The sequence below is a fragment of the Amblyomma maculatum genome, chromosome 7, assembly GCF_055883805.1.
Source record: "Amblyomma maculatum isolate TAMU_Amacu chromosome 7, ASM5588380v1, whole genome shotgun sequence".
Lineage (NCBI taxonomy): Eukaryota > Metazoa > Arthropoda > Arachnida > Ixodida > Ixodidae > Amblyomma > Amblyomma maculatum.
The window spans coordinates 123412342-123432403 of record NC_139350.1 but is presented as its reverse complement, the minus strand read 5'-3'; the positions used below and the strand labels follow the sequence as shown (position 1 = coordinate 123432403).

At 46.5% G+C, this 20062-nt stretch overlaps 1 protein-coding gene across 1 annotated transcript in view; it reads right to left on the bottom strand.

Moving 5' to 3' along the window:
• Positions 1-13617: 13617 nt before the first annotated feature.
• Positions 13618-20062, bottom strand: part of LOC146184617 (uncharacterized) — a 24199-nt gene continuing 17754 nt past the window's right edge. Inside the window, exons 3-6 of the mRNA XM_084608591.1 lie at positions 16742-16865; positions 15633-15743; positions 14746-15091; positions 13618-13621 (exon numbers count right to left, since the gene is read on the bottom strand). Coding sequence (XP_084464717.1) covers positions 13618-13621; positions 14746-15091; positions 15633-15743; positions 16742-16865 — 585 coding nt within the window. The remainder of the gene's footprint in view (positions 13622-14745; positions 15092-15632; positions 15744-16741; positions 16866-20062) is intronic.

Below are 20062 nucleotides of genomic sequence, written 5' to 3'. Positions count from 1 at the left end.
ACACTTACCCGGGCATTACCGCTCAGGTTGCTGACGACTTGTGTTCCCGCTACCTCTGTCGCATAGCTTGAAGGGGGTCTTTGTTCCAGTATACTGAGAAACGAAACGCAGAGCTGGATGCTCCTTTCACGCTTCACGATATTTAGACAGCGTTCTCTAAGATTAAAAGCGGTACGACTCCCGGCAGAGACCGCATAACAGTCGCGCTGTTGGCGAATCTGCCGGATCAGGAGTACGCCTGACTCCTCGAATTTGTCGATCATATTTGGGACGGCTCAAGGTCCTTGCCGTAGGAATGGGAGACTTTCATCCTGAATTTCACCCCGAAGGCTGGGGTGGTGGTACGCTTTGATAATCTGCGCCCAATTTCCATAACTAAGTGTGTCGGAAAGTTTATGGAGAAGATGGTACGCGATCGTCTCTCACCATACCTTGAGGATAATGGGTTTTTCGCCGACACAGTGTACGGCTTTAGACCCCATATGTTGGCTCAGGACATCTTGCTTCAACTTCGAGATGTCATCTTCGCCAAGCTACCATCAGGGCCATCATTGTGCCAGACTTGAGGGCAGCGTTCGACAATGTAAGACACCGCTCTATCCTTTCTCACTTCATCCGCACTAGCTGTGGGCCAAGGGCGTTAGCATACATCCAGGACTTCCTCTCCCAGCGGCGGGCCCTCCTCTGAATCGAGGATCAGGTGCATGGTCCTTACTGTTCGGGAACGAGAGGTACATCCCAGGGTGCTGTGCTTTCGCCCTTGTTCAAAATAGCCATGATGGACCTCCCCAAACTGCTGCAGCAAGTGGAGGAGGTGCACCATGCACTTTACGACAATGATATCACCATATGGACCAATACAGGATCCATCGGCGCCGTGGATGAAAGCCTCCAGCAGGCAGCCGCTATAGTCGACACGTATGCTAAAGCATGCGGGCTCATCTGCGCCCCCATTAATTTGGAACTACTACACATTCGCGCTGTCAAGATCCCACCTCAATAAACATCTCTCTGAACTTGGAGCCTATGCGCGAGGTGGATGAGGTCCGAGACTTGGGCATACATATTCACGTTGGCTCAAAGCAGACACTACATTCGCTAAACTTAAGCACAATGGGGACATGGTAGGCCTGATGCTACGACGGGTATCGAACCGGTGCGAGGGTCTCCGGGGGCCCGACGCGCTCCGTCTTGTGCAGGCCCACGCTACCACCTGCATCCCATATTCTATACTGTACATACACCTCAGCACAGCCAATGTTCGACAACTCAATGTCATCATTAGGAAAGGGGTAAACGGGTATTGGACCTGCCAATCCCAACTTCCATTGACAGATTTCAGGCTCTGGAGATTTGCAGGAGGCCCATACAGTCAACAAGTGCACACGCTTAGGGCAAGCTAGGCCAGGACAACATCTGCTCAACTCACCGTATCCCCGAGGGTTGGCGACACAAGCTCTGGGTGGACTCTGTCCCACGCAATATGAATCCGGGCCTCCACGAAGGCCGCCGCCTAGTTCGAGCGCGTGCGCTGCACTGTAGACAAGGCTCCAAACCAGGTGTCTGCTACGTCGATGTGGCTGGTCAGACCCGTTCGGGCCACTGAACGGCGGCAAATGTGCACCGCAACACACAAGTCAATGGGCTCTCTTTCCGAGCCAGAGAGAGCTCACTGGCTCAAAGAGGTCGCAATTGCCCTCGCGGTTTCTGACCCCAATGCTGAACTGTCATCACCGACTCAAGGTTCGCCTATGAATGTTATATGCGAGGTGAGGTGGTGCACAGTGATTCCCTGTGAGAGCGCTATGCCTATGGTTTTTATCATACCGTCACTGCAGCGAGCCAGTCGCGCGGCAGCAGGAAAGGCATGGTGCAGTAAATAACCCGTGGATAAAGCATCTCCCGGGCGCAGGCGAGTGTGCGACCGGCGCTCTGCAAAAAGCAACTTACAGACACCCCCCTCAGCGCGCGGTTTTTATTGCGAAAGCAATACTACGCGGATTTTCAATCCCTTCGCGTAACGCGGCGGTGGACACGTTTGAACGTAAGCGAAATGACGTCATACCAGCTGCAGAGAAAAGGGGCCTAAGCTCGGTTCATCGGAGAACAGGGCGGTGTACACGCGCCGCGCTTAGCGCGCCGCTAACCAGTGGCGCTACTGTCGGTTTGACGTCATACCAGCTGCAGAGAAAAGGGGCCTAAGCTCGGCTCATCGGAGAACACGGCGGTGGACACGCGCCGCGCTTGGCCATGCCATCGACTAGTATGCAGAAGGAGAAGACTGCTCGCCAATGCGAGGCGAGGAAGAGACGAAGAGCTGCGGAAACTGCTGAAGAACGGGCACAAGATGCAGCTCATCGAACGCGTCTCTAGGGAGTCTGAAATCAGTTTAATGAGTGCACTTAACGCTAGTGAGGACTCAAGTTTTTCCAGTGCTGAACGTTGGAATGAAACTAAGTAGTTGCGACGCGCTCAAGAAACTTCAGAAGAACGAGAGAAACGTCTCGAAAAGGAGCGCGTACATTGGAAAAAAGTTTGTTGAGGCTCAACTTGGTTAAGCCCGGGGAATTGCGAAAGGAATACCGCCTGGCTACGCTTGGCTCAACTAGGCGTAGCTTGAATGTTTCACTCAATTGGTTGGTCTATGTATAAGCAGGACCAATTGCTTTCGCAATTCCCCGGGCTTAACCAAGTAGCCACAGCAAACTTTTATGGACCGCTCCGCTAGCGGCCTCCCCCGTCAATTCCATTCTTAGTTCGCACTCTCCAGCTACGAGCGTAACTGTATGGGACGTCGGCGCTAGCGTCTGTAATCCGTGCCAGCTGGGAGGTATAAATAAGTTTCACCCCCCTGACGAAATTCCTTGCGCCAATGATGCGCTCAATATTTTCTTGTGTCTAAAAGTCGAGTGCTTTTCAAAGTGTGAACGCTTGTGGTCTTAACATGTACAACCAGAACCGCCAACACATATCTGTTTACAACGTGAGATGTGTGCATGTTTGTTTGTTCTTTTTTTCATGCAGCGGTGGTGTGAGAGCATCATTAGCGGTCGTATGCTGAAGCTGAAGCGCTTTTCGCAAAAAAACGAGTTATGTGTGGCCTTTTATAGTTTTTTGTCCGCTGAACAAGACTGTCATACTTAAAAAGGCAGAAAGGAGCGCCAACGGCAGTGCTTACAAGAAAACAAGCGCCAGCGGGACCGCCCTCCAAGCAAACGCCGCTGTTGTCTGTAACTGGCCGGACCCATCATGACGTCAACTTCGGGTAGGCCAGGCCGGCGCCCGCGGTGTTTCTGAGTGCGCGTCGCTTCAGTGAACTTGAGGGCTCATTTAAAATGTTTTTGATTATTCGAACTATGTAAAACACCTCCAACACTTACCGTACGTGTGAGAGCAACCAGCTGTTCAAAAAAAAAAAAAAAAAAGAGGAAACGGCGCTGAACGAAAAGCAGTCAGCACATTTGCGCGAATCGAAATGTGCAAGAGCTAGCCCGCTTTAACACCTGTCTTTTACACACTAAAGCTCGTTTCACTAGCAACAAAAGAAATAGGAATTGTATATGACGCAATCATAGTCGACAGCGCGTTTATACAACCTTCAAGTATCGCCCAAAGACGCAATGGCGAACGCACGCTTACTGCAGCTACTGCCCGTCCTAAATTTGCAGCTAGTTTGCGCGGTGCGCTGTTCAATGCAACGCCGAAAATGGTCCGGCTTCAGCCGTATCATGAAATCAGACATGTTCGCAGCGCCTGCAGCGCCAGATGAAGCGAGCTTACCGGAACGGTGCTGGCAGCGAGCGCAGCGGACGGGCGATCTGCATGGATCAGCGCACTCCCTGGTCGTCGCTAGGCCTATATTGCTTCGCATCAGTGTCACAGCAGACGACGCTTAAAAATTGAGCAGCGCTGTAGTAAACAGGCTACTCGTAGAACATCCTACTATAAATCACTTTGTCTCACAATGAAATGCAGATGTCATTTATCACGGCGTCGCCTTAGAAGATGAGCTAATACAAGGTGATCGGATGAGCCGCTACGGCACCGCGGCGACTGCCGCTACACAGCTGTGAGAGAAATTTGCTTGTATCGCAGTTATTCTACCAGCATCTCGGTCTGGGTCAGCGAACCTGAATAAGGGTTAGGTTTTGACATTCCGTTATCCTTCGGCTTATTATTTAAGACAGCAATAAGTTTGAGCATGCTTTCTTGACGCTATCACAAGGGATCCACGTTGAGCTTGCGGAAGGCGCGGCAGGCGCGGCATGTGGAGGCAGCGCTGCGTTCGGACAATGCTTGAGCGCGCTGTTGCCGCGCGAGCAGCACGGCACTCAGGACACTGCGTTATAAATGACTATTGCAAATGCAGCTTCGTTCTACCGATCATGCATTTCGTTTGCTGTACCTAATTGGTAACTGTTGACGTAGCCGAGAACGGCGGCGCGCTGTGTAACAAGAGAGCCGCGAATCGCGTTTTAAGTTCGGTATCCTCGGTTAAGCGTAACGATGGTGAAGTCAGTCGTGTAACAACGGTATTAACCTAATTAGGTGCGGGAACGATGACACAACAGCACCGGACTTAAGTCGCGCTGATTTAATTGGAATCCCAAGTGGCCGCAATCTCTGCAATGATTCGATTATCGTCATCGGCACAAATCTCATCAGTGCAAAACACAGCTGATTCCAAAGGCAAGCTTTTTTTTTTCTTGACAGAGGTCCCCAGCGCCGAAAAAGTTTGTTATCTTCTGGGAGTTTATAAACCATCATGTCGCCTTGACCACCGATGTTCGCACAAGCGAAAGCCGGGTTGACAGCCACCAGTTGCTTCACGCACTCACAAGAATGTTTGTTTTCTAATGACACGAGAAAACGTTTTTCAAACATTGAAAGACGTTTATTTTAAAACTGAGCAAAAGTGGCTCACTAGTCGGAGGGCGTCGAACCGCGCCGAGCGCCCCTCCGCAATAGCTGCGTATCTGCTGGTTGCCCTCATGGAATCTTTGAACACGCGGAACCTTCAACACAGAACAATAGAATTGAAGAAAACTAACGGTACCAGCAGCAGATTGCGCTGATCGATCTCCAAAGCGCGGGACGGAGCGAAGCAAGCATGTAAAACGTGCCGCCGGCCTAGCCGGCCGGCCGGCATTCCGAAATTGACGTCACATCCGCCTGTTCACCAGTTTCGACGGCCCGCCCCCGCCACTCCCGGCAGCGACGAGGGCGTAACCATGGCGCGTTTTTAGCAAGTGATTTTCGTTTTTCTTACCTACAGAATTGAAAAAAAAAAAAAATTGACACACATGATTAACAAAGCATCTTTTTTCCGACCACCGAATTTCAAGCAATTTGAATACCGTTTCAGCTTCCTTTTAAGCAATTCACAGGCTGAAAAAAATGCTTGTTGTCAGCTAGCTCGGGCAAACAGTAGCAGCTATGAAACCAAACAGTTAGACGTTTTTTTCTTTTTTTTTTCTTTTTTTTTTTTTAGTGTCATACTTTTCCCTGTGGAGACGAGTGATTTGATTATTTCTTGGGTAGAACGAGACAACGAAAATGGCCGCAGAGTACGAAAGAGCACTCAACAAGGGTAGAGAGGGAGGAGCCTCAGTTCACAAGTCGGGCGAACATTTCGACAAGGGGATTTGTCTTCGCGTGGGCGAAGACGAGATTATTTATTGCGTTTTGTTTGCTGTTTGTCAACAACGTTCATGCATAAGGTCATCTGCCATTTGCAGACCACTGTGTCCTTTTTGTATGCTTTCAATGTGTCCAGGCTTTTTTCACAGGACTGCGTAGAGCTGATGCCATGGTGGTGACGGGTTTCTTCGGTAGCTCGGGTCTGAAATGTCACCTTCTAGTGTGATAGTTTTTTCTTTCACTGCTGACCCTTATTGTATCCACTACTACATTCCTTCGCAAGTTTCGCGAAGGATACATATTTTAGACTTATGCTTTCTGTGGTGGATTGCTTTGCCGTCCTCTTATAACATTTATATCTTCACAAAAACGTCCCTCCCCCCCCCCCCCCCCAATTAATAATTAACGCTTCTTAGAAAAAAATAAGTGAAAACAGTTCGATATCTCCCTTTTTTTTTCATTAACCAGGACACATCATATAAAAATTTCCACCAGCCATACTTTCTTCCATCTTACGTGAAATCACTCCGCCATTTCTTCAACTTAACTATCTACTGCAGCCGCCGTCTTTTATATGCGAGGCGACTTTAGATTAAACGTCCCCAGCAACCTTCTTGATCAGTCTATGTCAGATCGACACATTCCATTTTATTCACTCTATGTAAAGGCACCTAAAACCGTGAGTCATTTAAGATATTTATCTGTCGCCATTAAGGAGCTAATGCAGATAGCGCGCCGCCGTCGGGCGAAGCGCAATGTGTAGCCGTGCGTATATGGTGCCGCTCCCACGGCTCGCACATTGAAATAAACAACCATCGCAATGACGCGTCCTATCTGTCGGACGTTAAGGAGCCAAGCTACAGAATACTACGAGATAGCGCGTACACAAAGTGACAAACAGCGTTAAGATGTGAATAGAGGAGAACAACAGGGGCTGCGGCATCGTACCTTATATAAGTTTGAGCAGTAGCCAGCCAATGCTTCACCACTCGCTACGCTCATTACTTTTGTTACAAATTCGTTTTTATATTCGTGGTAAGCTTTTCCTCCCCTTTAGCCTTACAAGGCATTTCAGTGGCGCTGTACATCTGGCTTGGTTTTAACGTTGTTCGTGCGCACTACCACGGCAGCGACGGGAGATGAAACGCCGCGACCAGCCATGACAATGTAGATCATCGGTACATGTTTCCTAGCATTGGAATCTTGTAAATATTTCCGCACCGCAACCGACGCGAGTATAGTGTTCCCAAGAATTCTATACGCTCTTTGTGTTAAAACCAGCAAGCCAATGTGTCCATTGCAGGAAGGAAAATCTTTCATTCACTTCCCCTGAAAAGGACCGGCCTGTGTTCGGCATCGGCTGCTGCCGCTGCAAGAATGTGCTAGCTTCGATCCTAGATTTGATTATGCTTAATCGTAAACTTCATGCCATATGAAGCACTTCTTTTGAAGATATTTTCAAAAATGTGCTTGCAGCAGAATGAAGCCGGCCTGTGGAGGCGGCCAGTGCAGAAGGCGGGGCTACGAGGACACGTAATGCGCGCTGATTGGCTTACGTCCATCGGACGCTGCGAAGATATCTGACTATACGCTAGATCGGGCGCGAACAACATTTTTTCGCGTCATATGTGTGGCGGAGACATTGCCGGGCGAAGTTCTCGAGTTATTCGAAGGTTTTTCGCTCCATTGAGGTCGCCTTAATGCAGCTCTAGGAAAATATAGCCTCGAACTCGGGGTGCATCGTGACAATCCTCCTCTCTGATATGTGGGGGCTTCAGGGCGTAATACACGGAAAGCGCACAAAATCGTTTGCACACAAAACGTCTCGGAAATCCGAAAAGTGTCACTTTTTCAAGTAACATTCGCCTTTAGTGCCATTCGCGTACTGTCACATGACGATCTTTAGGGTATAATGATAGAAAGAAGATGGCTGCGCGAAATGAAAGAGGCACTGAACAAGGGTTGAGAGGGAGCCTGAGTTAGCACGCCAAGCCAACGTTTCACCAAGGAGACTTGTCGTGGTTTGGGCAGTGCGATCATCACAGGCGAAGTTTAAATGCGCCTTTGCTTTCAAGCGCGTTCGGAAGTCAAAGCGCTTTAAACCCGCCAGTGGTGCGCATGCTGCCCGGACTAAGACAAGACTTCTGTCTTCTATCTGTCGGCGCAGCTGTATTATTTCCACTCAAAATTTACGAGATGCCGTCGGGCGAAGAAAAATATTGACGTACCCACCTCAAAATTATGAAAGTAGAACATGCATACGTTCCTCTTGAAAGTAACGACGTCTAAAAAATTGGCTACCAACTTATTTACTTAAAAAGCACTCCAATATTTTTTTTTTCTGAAAACACGCATCACAAGGCAGAACTACACAGGGACAAGAAAGGAAGACGAGACAAACCAGCACTGTGTGTGTCTCGTCTTACTTTCTTGTCCCAGTGTAGCTTGCGCTGGTCTACCTTGAGATGAACCAACTAGCCCGCGATGTGTTACACATGCATCCTGCAAGCTTTCTTCCGCCGATAATAAATTTGAACATGACAAGCAGAAAAATATCCATGCCTAAAATAAGCAAACTTTGTGACAACAAAGGGGTGAAATAGTTCATAAAAGCAGTTTGTTACGGTCATTACGGGACATTATTCCATAATGTTGAATTGCATGTTTCTGTCATCATCCGGCTAGATGTCAGCATGACGGCAGCCACAGACGAACGCAGCTATAGAGCAGTCATCGAAATTCCAGGATAGCAGGTCTCGAAGCCGACGATCGTCGTATAGCCACTCGCTGGACGCACCTGCAAGCGAGTCATGCAGCTTATGCTGAAATCCAATCGTTAAATAGCCAATTTTACGGACGCTTGAACATCGCGGATTCGTTGCCAACAACAGTGACCTAGGGTAGAATAAATTGATCCGAAAAGGGAAATGGATCTGTATAGAACTGAGCCCTTGTAAAGTTGTGAGAACACAACGCATTAGGCGCTCAAGCAATAAACAGATTATATGCATGATCGGTGGGCCCAACAAATGCAGCGCGAATTACATTGCTCCTAAAAATCCATGAAACGGCTACATTCGCCAAACTTCATTGTACTCAAACTGCTACGGAAACCCGTATCTAGAAATATTTCGAGGATAAAAAGTAGATCGAACGCTGCCCTGCAGTGCCTGCTTCATCGCTCTCGCGCTTAGTGGTATCAAGCTTTTAGTCCTCAGCCTACCCAATAAGGCGCATAAGTTCCGGTCATATCTGAGCGAAGACCTGAAAACCCTTTTTTCACAACGTAACTTCAAAGCGTAAAACTTTGAATGCGAAAACGCCGAAGCGTCGATGTGCGCTAATTGTTGCCTGTTCCGCGGATGCGACCGCACATACCATCAGGCGGTTATTCTCAACTTAGCCGCCAAATGGCGCTAGCTATAAAAATTTCAGAAACTATTATAAATTGGTCTATATGGCTAATATATATATATATATATATATATATATATATATATATATATATATATATATATATATATATATATATATATATATATATATGAATGCATTTAGGCATTCTATACGGTGGTTACGCTTTTGGTAGTGATTTGACATCTCTTTTGCAATGTCGACTCTTCAAGAAAAGGAGAAGATATGGGAAGTCACACTTCTCTATACTATGTAACTCGCCAACTCGAGTTTCGAAGGTTGAACAATCATGAATTATGAACAAACACGGAAGAGGAGTAACTGGAGTTGAGATTACAATAGCTGTATTATCAATATGTAAAAATACTTGATAAAGGGATATTCTTGCGCGCCAGATCTGGCAATTTACAATCCAGTCCAGGAGCGTTCAGACTCCTACTGTATTTACTACAGCATCAACAGCAGCGAGGTTGAGAGTAGGGGGACCATATCTGTTAGGATGATAAGAAATTAGCGGGGCGCGAGTGCACGTTCCCAGAATTAAAAGCAACCCTTAGCTCTTTCGTCGTAGCATTTTGCGCATGCGCATTTGTGGCCTGCTATTACCCAATTCTACTAACTGATAGGGTCCCCCTATGCTCAAACTCGCTACAACAGATGCTATAGTGAATATAGGGGAAGTCTGGACACTCCTGGACTGGAGTGTAAATTGCTATCCTATAAGGTCATACTATTCGCAATCTTGCTAAAGATTACGTGATTGCAGAGCGCAAAAACCGAGGGTAAAACGATAAACACAAGACAGGCGTAGACTTCAACTAAGGCCGATTGATAAAACCTCCATAAATATTATTCTTCCGAGAAGCTTGTGTTGTTTTTTGGAAGCAGTAGATGCGTGCAACACCTGGGAGCGATGTATGTATTCCCATACTCCCAGGGCTCTGTCTCCAGAGCAACGCGGCTGTTGTGTATGGGGTGCGAGCGCGTTTACCGGGACCCGGTCCACGGGGAGAGCGGATGGGGAGGAATTCTCTCAGTGCCGGTGTGCCGACATCACTACAGATGGGATCTCTGCAGGCAAACTCTTCCAGTTTGACTTCTCACGCTGAAGGTAATGATTTGAACAAATTACCTCATGTGGCTATGCAGTTCATTTCAAATGGGGAGCCGTAACCTGGTGGCTTTGTCCCGTGGCTGGGATGACCGTGAGGACACAAAAGCGGACGACGTGCAGGCGGCTGCCGTGAGATTAAAACTCTTCACAGGAACACGTCGGGCTCACAGACAGCAATAACTCGGCTGTAGCGATAGTAGCCAGTGCGTTAGGCGGTCCTCAACGATGAGAATAGAAACAGCGGCAGGAAGCGGTCATTATGAGAGCAATAAGTATACGCTGTACATCTTTCAAGTACTTTTTATGCATATTTGCGACATGATTTGGAAAAAATACATCATTTAGTTTATTTTTAACCTGCACCGTGTCTTCTTTTATTACTTATAAAAAGCCAAAAGTCAGCGAAGTTAAGGAAAGAACATGGGATTGCTTACTTTTTATTTGTACAATTGATATCAATGAGTGCAGTGATAATTTCATGAGTTAAACGATAACTGAGTCTTCTGTACAGTACTGCACAGCCACACACAGCCCTGAGTGCCGCATATTCCTCGATAAGCAGTGCATAACTCTACTTCCACATCCGCATTACTCACCTCAATTCTTCCCGTGCAATCGTTTTCTGTTCCCACGCGTGAAGAGCGCCCTAAAAATGCTGGAGGGAGAGCCAGGAAGCCATTCTGGACTCCCCGCAAAAAATTTGATAGCTTTGCAAAAACAAACCTTTTCTCACTCCTTCCAAAGCCTCAAGAAGCATTGGTTGTTTACAGGCTCCAGTGTAGACAACTTGGAAGGGGTGGGCCACACAAGTCTTCGACGTCGAAGGCGTTTTTTTTTCATCAACATAGTCTCGGATCTTTAGCTTCTTGTGCTCATTTTCGGATAAGTACGGAAAAATGCATCTGATTTCGTCGCTCCGCAGGATATTAGAAAACAAGTTTTTGTTTGTTTCAAAAGCTGATAAGGCATCATCCTTTTCACGGCTCCGAACACCCGATTGCGACATGCCGCCTAACTCTGATAGTTTTCTTTTTTTTTTTTTTTTTTTGTACGCAAGCTTGCCATAAGGCATATTATAGAAACTCATGTAAATGGTTTTCCTTGAGGAACCGGAGCAGGCTCCCACTCTTAGCGTTGTCGGTGAGCCATTTAGAAAAGTCCTCTTCGCTTGTTGTGGTTAGTCCCACTTCGCGCAGAATCTGTGTCCTTGATGCCCTTGTCCCTGCACAAGTCCATAGCAGGTGGCGAACATCCACTTCTGCAGCTGGTGTGGAACACTTCGGGCATGTGGTTGGTCCGATATCTGCTTGCGATTCCCATCGGCATTTTACCGACGGGGTAAGGGCTGCCCCAGCTCTTATCCTTCTAAGGGAAACCTCCTCCAATCTCGTTAAGTTACGAGGGAGTGGGAATGTACACGGGGGATTGAGGGCACGTGTACGTTTCCTTAAAGAGGATGCTAAGATGGGAACAGCGGAGCGGGCATCGAAAGGCAGCCTGGTGGGAGGCGCATTAGTATTTGGAACTTCGTGTGTGAGGTGGTCAACTTTTCTCTGCTCAGCGTTCTCAGCATCGTCTTGTGTCCAATGTATCTGGATGCTTATCTTTGTTTTTTTATTGAGTGCGTGAATTTCCTGGGTAACACATAGCGTCTTCGTCACTTTCTTCAGTTGTTTTATGGCGGCTAAGGAGTCTGTATAGATGTGGGCTTCTGTTATGGAATCTATTTTATTTATGGCCTCCATAGCATCGCGGATTGCATAGAGTTTCATCACAAGCGGGTCCGGGTATTCTGAAGCACATTCTTTATGTACTTTTAGTTCGCTGTGTGTTGGACTAGTAGCTGCGGTTCTACCGCCATTTTCTATAATTGATGCGTCCGTATATGCAATGCAGGTACCTGGAAGTGCATCAACCAGAGGTCGAGATGCCAGCTTTTCTTTGCGACGAAGCTGAGTGGTCTTGTTTGTCGTAATAGTCGTGAATTCCCACGGAGGGGGGTCAGCCATTGGTGGTGTTTGAACTGCCACTTCGTTGTACAAGGATGCTATGGGCATAACGTACTTTCGCTTCATATCCCTTGTTGCCTCTCGTTGTTCAATTAATTCTGTTAACGTATTTATCTGTGCAAACTCTTGGAGAATAGGAATAGGGCTAAGTTTTGGTAGAGCTGCGATAGTGCGCATTGCGTTTCTATTTATTGTTTCCAATTTCGCCCACTGCTGCCTCGTGAGTCTTTAGAATTGGGCCTGGTATAGTATCCTCGGCTGTAACACCGATTGTAGAAGACAAAGACGTCTTGCCATGTGTGCTCAACCTCCTCCTCCCCTAGACGAAATGCGTTTTATCAAGTTTAAGGAAGTCGAAGCTACATTTTTCGCCTTATGAAGCCATTGTGTTCCTTTGCCGGATTTGTGAATTTCTAGGCCAAGAACTCTCAACTCGTCCACCTTTTCCAATGCCTGATTTCCAATCTTTAGGGTGACTCTTTGCGTTCCCAATTGTTTTCTTCCATTCTTGTTGGCAATATGAATGTAACTGGACTTTTGAGGTGATAATTCCAGACCTGCATCTTGGACGTACTCATCTATGGTATTTAAAGCCTCTTGCACATACCGATTGTCTCTCAAGTTGTTTATGAACAGACCAAATCGTGGCATCATCTGCGTATATCATGAACCGCACTTCTGGTATTTTAGCTAATTTCCACGCCAATGGGATCAGTGCGATATTAAATAATAAAGGGGCTAACGCTGACCCTTGTGGCACGTCTCTGTTCGAGGTGTAATTGCCAATTTGTTTTCCGTTTATACGGAAAGAAAACGTCCTGTACTTAAGCAGATTATGTACTGCTTTTATGACCTGCAAGGGAATGCCCATACATTCCATGTTGCTAAGAATCTTGGCATGTAACACGTTGTCATGTAACATTGTAGTGGCTACCGACGTGGTGAAGGCAAACTCTGATGGGTAAAAAGGTAAATAGTTAAAATAAATTATTATTAACTGCATAATTAGCGAAGTTTTGCAGCATATTGTGTCCGCTGCGGCAGAGAACTTGTACCTGCTCATATATTTCTTTTTTGTTTTCAGCCCATCGGTTTTAAAATTTTAAAGCCTTGGAAGACAATTTTTTATTGTTTTCCGCCCTGCGCCTGGATCGAAACGCGGTCGTCGAGCCATCGCCTGTACCCTCCGGCTCAGTAATCGAGAGGAAAAAGAGAGTGTGTGTGTGGGGGGGCGTCTGCGTGTGTGTGTGTGGGGGGGGGGGGGGTAGGGGGTTGTGTGGGGGTGTGTGTTGGGGGAAGGGGCAAGGGTGCGCGCGGGTTGGCCCGAAAAGAAAGACTGAGAAAATGATTGAGCGCTTAGCCCCTTAGATTAACGCCGAAAGGGCCACTGCATTCCTTGCGAATAGAAGGTTGAAAAGAATAAGAGGATACAGAGTGCAATCATCTGCACCAAAGCAATAACAATGGCTGTGACGTGCAGACAGCCCTGCGATCACGTGCCCCAGCCACCTCAGCAACCGACAGCTCCCTAGCCACATAGCCATATGGCGATATAGGCAAGTCGAGATGGGTGATGAGCACCATCTAGCAACAGCATGTACAGGAAATATCATACGCATGAAACCCTGCGATAGAAGACTCATTCACGGTCTGAATTTTAAGTGACGCTGAGATCGAAAGGCCTTAGCAGGAATGGGTGAATGGGCGAGGGTCAAGACCCGTAAGCGTATACGTGGAAGCATAATCATCCTATCTACCGCACAAGAGGCTGAACAGCATTACTATACAGTCAACATGTATCGTTGAATGCTGCGTAGTTGTGCTGCTGGTCAGAGCGATGTATAGTCTTTGTCAAAATTGTAGAGACCAGGAGGTCTGATTCTGAGCCTTTTTGTGCGGCATGTAATGCATTTGCAGTGTTCCGAACCTCTAGACAGTAAGAAAATTTTTTGTCCTACTCTCTCCAATCGGAATGACCTCCACTGTTGCTAAATCAACGCCACTACACGGCTCAGAAGCCGACTCCCTGTGCTCTACGTTTCTGACAAAGAAATGACACTGAAAACCCTGGAAGCGGCGGAGGAAGGGCTGCCATCGGACGGTGCTTGAGCGCGCGGTTGACGCCCCGTCGGACGGTACTGCGCAAATTTCGTTATAATTGAGATATTTTCAAATGCAACGTCATTCATCCGATCACCACGCCACGTTTTCAGTTTGGTCACCAAAGAGGCAGTGGTTGAAGCAAAAAAGAACGGCGGCGAGATGTGTAACAACCACGAACTGCGATTCGCTTAACCGCGGCTAAGGCCGATAACCTCGGTTGAGCGTAATCGCTGCTAAGCAAGCCGTATAATTAATGTCTTATTACTCGCAGGAAACAGTGGCAACTGGAAACGTGAATGCATACACTGGTTTGTTTGTTATTAATTCTATTCAACTCGCATATAGTTTATGAGGCTTTAATGACTCCGAACAACACACGAGTATGTCGTATTATGCAGGGGCCAACTTCAAGTCGGCTGACGGTATGCCCTACTTCTGGCCGAGTGCTCCGACCACTGAACCAACCTCGACGAGAAAGCGCATGCGCTGTGGTGAGCTCGCACAGTGCCTGCAAGCACAGTCGGCGGGGAAAGTCCGGTCCAGCGCTGCTGAACTGGATCACTTGGACAGCACAACACGGTCTGTCCAGCGACCTCCGAGACGCTGGAAGGCATCGTCGAAAAATCGGCTGCAGTGTCTCGTGCGGCCGGAGAGCAAAGCGTAGTGTGGCCGTTGCCGCCAAGGCCTGTTATTAACGATTCCGACACTCGTCCGTCGCCGAGTACTGGAGCCGGCGTTCGCCATGTCCGGCAGAGCGGATAGTCCATCACTGAGATGGGTGGCCTTGCACTGACGAATGCAGAGGAAGAGGCTGCAAAAAATGAAGAGTGAGGTTATGCAGAGAACTTCAGTTAATGATTTAGGTTATAGGGTTTAATGAGCCCAAGTGCATCGGGTTCTGTGGAGTGCCACAGTGGAGGGCTCCTGATAATTTTTACTGCCTAGGCCGCCCACACACACTCACACACTCTCGCACACACGCATGCGCACGCGCAAACACACACACACGCACACACAGAAAGTTTCAGTTTTAAACAATTTCATCCTTTTATACACGTTTTTCGGTGTTTTCAGCTGAAAACCGGTACATACTACATAGCCTTGCTCTCACGTTCAATTCAAAGTGAGGAAGCGCGGACCATGCCATGCCATCTTGTCTGTGGGAACTGACAGCTCAGTATACAGGGATTTGTTTGATGGATCGATTCACGGTGAACAATTAATGATTAATCTCACGAGAAACTTGGGCCTGTCGGTCAAGGCCAAGAACAACGGTCCTTTTCTGTGGTTATCGGTCGGCGAGGAACTGGCTGCATCCCTTTCTTGCTATAGTGTTGCGCCAGTGTGCGTACCTTGAATTCGGTGAATTTGCCGGTGGTGGCTGTAGGCCTCGTTCGAAGCATCCGGAGATCTGTCTCCGGTAATTTCAGACTCTTCTAGGCACTCTGACGACTCGACGCTGCCTGCGTAGAAAAAGGTATAACTTATGACTATGGGTCCAGCTATTCGCGCACAGTGTTTATTTTAGGGACGTGATTAAAAAGGAATAACCACTAAAATAAGAAATCATCTTGTGTGCAGGCCTGGTCTTTTATATAGCCGTCAGCCGAAGGATGAATTTGGACAAAGCTTTTCACAATTTCGACGCATTCGCCCCCATTCCCTTCTATTTAATTATCTATTTATTGATTTATTTCTTTACATGCAGGCTGCATGGCTGGCTGCGTTGAATTGAAAGTGGAATTGGAATTTTGTAGCGAAAGCTACACTGCGCTAGGTTTTCAAGCCGTCGTCGTGGCACCATAGAAGAAGAAAATAAAGAAGGAGGAGGAAGAGAATGAGGAGAAGGAGGAGCAGAAAAAAGAGGAGGAGAATGAGGAGGAAGAGAACGCTCGGTAACCCGCACCTAATGCTTTTGCTCCACATTCGGTTCAGCAGAGTTTAACCATTCTCATTTTGTATTTTTTCGGATTGTGAAAAATCCTGGAGTTGGGGAGCTAAAGGCAAAAAATTCTGCCTGACGAGGCTCCGGACATTGAGCATTATTATGCCGTGGCGTTTCAATCGCTGTTTTAAGTACTGACTGAGTTATTACCGCGGGCACCATCCACAACTTATGGAATGAAAGAGGAAGATCATGGCATGTACAAATTAAAGAACATCCACGGAAGGCTCACAATATTTTAAATTATGTACACTTTCAGAAAATGAAGGCATTTTGCTGTGCGGACAGAAAGATGTTATGTACTGAGCTAGTAACCTTTTGATGACGTGAAAACCAACCTTTTTACGCCGACCCATTGTTTTGACTGTCCAGAAATCACGCAGCTATATCCTGCATGCGGCGCTTTAGGTATATTTTCCTTTAAATAGCTATTAAGCCTGTTTTTCCAAGACCAGTGGTGAAGGAGAAATCTCGCGATGCACTGGAGCGCTGAATAGAGCCCCTAACTTCACTCACCGCATTTTCCTCCTTTGTCTTCCTTGCAAACTTCGGCATCGGCTTCGGTCGCGTTGAGTGGGTTGGTTATACCCAGTTGCTTTTGGGTCTTGCGTTGCTTAGCTCTCCTGTTTTTGAACCAAACCTGCAACAACAACAACAATTTTGGTCGCCGAGTAAGATCTTATTCTCGGATGTCTGCCCTTCTCACGAAATTACAGAATCAAAATTTGGCGAATAGGAAACTTTGCGGGTGCAGTGGTTAGGGCGCTCGACTACTGTGCCCAAGGATGCGGGATCGAATCCTTATCTCGGCGGCCGCTTTTCGATGGAGGAAAAAAGCAAGACATCCATGAGCTCTGCGATGTCAGTGCATATTAAAGAACCCGAGGTGGTCGAAATTTTTGCAACACTCTACTGCGGCGTCATGTTAAAAAAACCAGGTGGTCGAAATTTCCGGAGCACACCACTGCGGCGTCTCTGATAGCTTGAGTCGCTTTGCGACGCTGAACCCCATAAACCAAACAACCAACAAAGCACAGCTTATAGGTAATAAATGCATGTACCACGTGCTTGGAGCACCGTGTTTAATTAATAAATCTCGTACCTGAAGCTCATCTTATTTACACGCACACACAGGCTATGAAATGACTTAAAATATTAAGCGTCACAAAAATATTCAGCGCTCCACTAAATAAATGAACTGTTATAGGTTTGCGCAGTAACCAACATATTTTATTTCCTGTACCTAAAAGCGAATGGTAGCGAATGGTAGCGATTGTCAGAAAATTGCCAATGACGCGCCGCTTTTCAAGCCCTTTCACGTGGAAATGTAAGTCGGGAATTACAAGCGACTTGTTAACGCGAAGTGAACTTGAACAATACGCTTTCGGTCGTATTGCTTGTCGAGCATGTGACGAGTGAATGCAATCTCCAGCGCGTTTTTTTTATAGCTTTCGAACATTTACCCAAGGAAAAACTATTGCTGGAGATACCCCGTAGTATGTGCAACAGCGCACCGGCAGCGGATGCTGTTTCTGCAATGATGCAAACGGCGTAGGAAAACGAAATCATGACGCGATGACTGCGCAGAAATACACAGCTTTAGCAGACGACGCGGTCGGCTCCGTACCCGGATTCACTTATCAACTCCGCCACCAGTGGCGTGGCCGTCGCTTTGCACATTCTGGAACGATATAAGCTGGCTAGGTAAAAAATAATAAAAAAAAAAGCAGGACCGGATTCAAGATAACGAGGGAAATTGTTTAAAAGTAGTGGCGATAGGGTAATCTCTGAAAATCAGGAAGCAATTCAAGATAGCAGAATACAAAGCAGCTTAGAACTGACCAGTCGAAACTGGAAAAGGCAGAAACAAATATTTCTAAAAGCACATCGACAGGAATAGATCGAATGCGATCAAGCTGATTACTGAACTTGGCCCAAGAAGTAAGGAAACGCTGTTAAAAGCTTTGGAAACTGTCATAACGAATAAGCAAATTCCGGACAGCTGGTGGCAGAGTAAAATGAATTTGATTTATAAAGAAAAATGAGATAGGATGCATATAAAATCCTACAGGCCGATTACCATAACATTTGTTATATACAGGTTGGCCATGCAGGCGGTGAAATTAAAGATGCAAGCATGGGTATAGAAAGTAAGAACATACTAGGAGAACTTCAGAGCAGCTTTAGAAAAAGTAGGCGCTTAGCTGATAGCCTGTTCGTGCTTACCCAATGCATCGAAATATCTGAAGTGGAAACTAGACCTTTGTATTTGGCCTTCCTGGATATAAACGGGGCGTACGACAACGTAAACAGGGAACTCCTGTGGAACATATTAAAATAAGAAGGTATCGTTCACGAGATAACAGATTTCTTTCAGAAAATATACCAGGATAACAAAGTAGAAATTACATGGGAAGGGATAAGAAATACAAAAGCTGTCATGGTATGCAAAGGATTAAGACAAGGTTGTCCTCTATCACCGCTGCTGTTCATGCTTTATGTGATAAATATAACGCAGGATACAAGACAGTAACCTAGGTTTTAACCTGTCATATAGATTAGGTGGAAAGGCGGTAGGGCAGCGCCTCTCCGGTTTAATGTATGCCGATGATATTGTGCTGTTGCAGATAGCCAGGAAGAATTGCAAACTCTAGTTAAGTATTGCGGGGAGGAAGGGGACGCTCTAGGCTTCAGTTTTAGCGCAGTTGAGTCGGTTTTGATGATTTTCAACGGCTTAACTGATCAGGTTCTTAAAGTACAAGGCCTTGAAATACCCAGAGTGGCAGACTATAAATATTTCGGTTCATGGGTAAACAAAGGATTGGCATACATTGAAAAGCATGAGCAATCACTTAAGGCAAAAGGGCGAAGAAATGCCGGGATAATGAAGCATAAGGCATTGTGGGAATACAACAGGTATCAGGTTTTGAGGGGTATTTGGAAAGGAAGTATAGTGCCCAGGCGTGCTTTCGGAAATGCGGTTTTGTGTCTAAAATCAGAGGTACAGTCGACATTAGAAATAAATCAGTGAGCCGTCGGACGATTAGCACTGGTTGCCCACGGCAAAACCACGTACAGATGAGGCGGTACAGGAAGATATGGGCTGGGCATCTTTCGAAGTACGGGAAGCTCAGAGTAAAATTTTATATGAGGAAAGCCTGAGGAAATTGGACAGTAACAGATGGGCAGCTAAATTATTTAAATACCTATACGTAAAAAGCGTTGACTCAAAACGGAGGAAAAAAAACTAGGAAACTCACCAGTAAGTGCATGCTGGTCACAAGGACGAAGAAATAAAGAGCGTTAAGCAACAGGTGAAAAATACAGAAAAATTAGATAAATTCTATGAAAAAGAAACGGTGTGTGGAACTATACCGACATTGGAAAAGGCGGGTAAGAAAGGAAGATTTCTTTAATAACTCAAGAGGCAATGCCCTACTTTTTGAAGCTAGATTAGGGTGCCTTAGAACACGCAGCTGCAAAAAGAAATTTAACCATGAAAACGACACTTGTGCAGTATGTGGTAAATCCACAGAAACAATAACCATATTATACTCGAATGTAATGGTATCCATCCGAAAGTCGATGCAAGCGCAGTCACTCTTCCTGAAGCTCTAGGGTAAATTTAGAGATACCAGTGGCGGGGTGAATGAACCTGCGGTGGAAGCTAGCAAATAAAAAAAAAACGATTGGAAGATTGGTGACTTAAAAGCAGAAAAATGACATAATGTTAGTATTGTAGAAACGAAAATTCCATAAATAGAATGATGGTATAGTTCACCAATCTTAAACAATAATTAAGACATAGGGGGGAAAAATGAGCATGACAGCAACTGC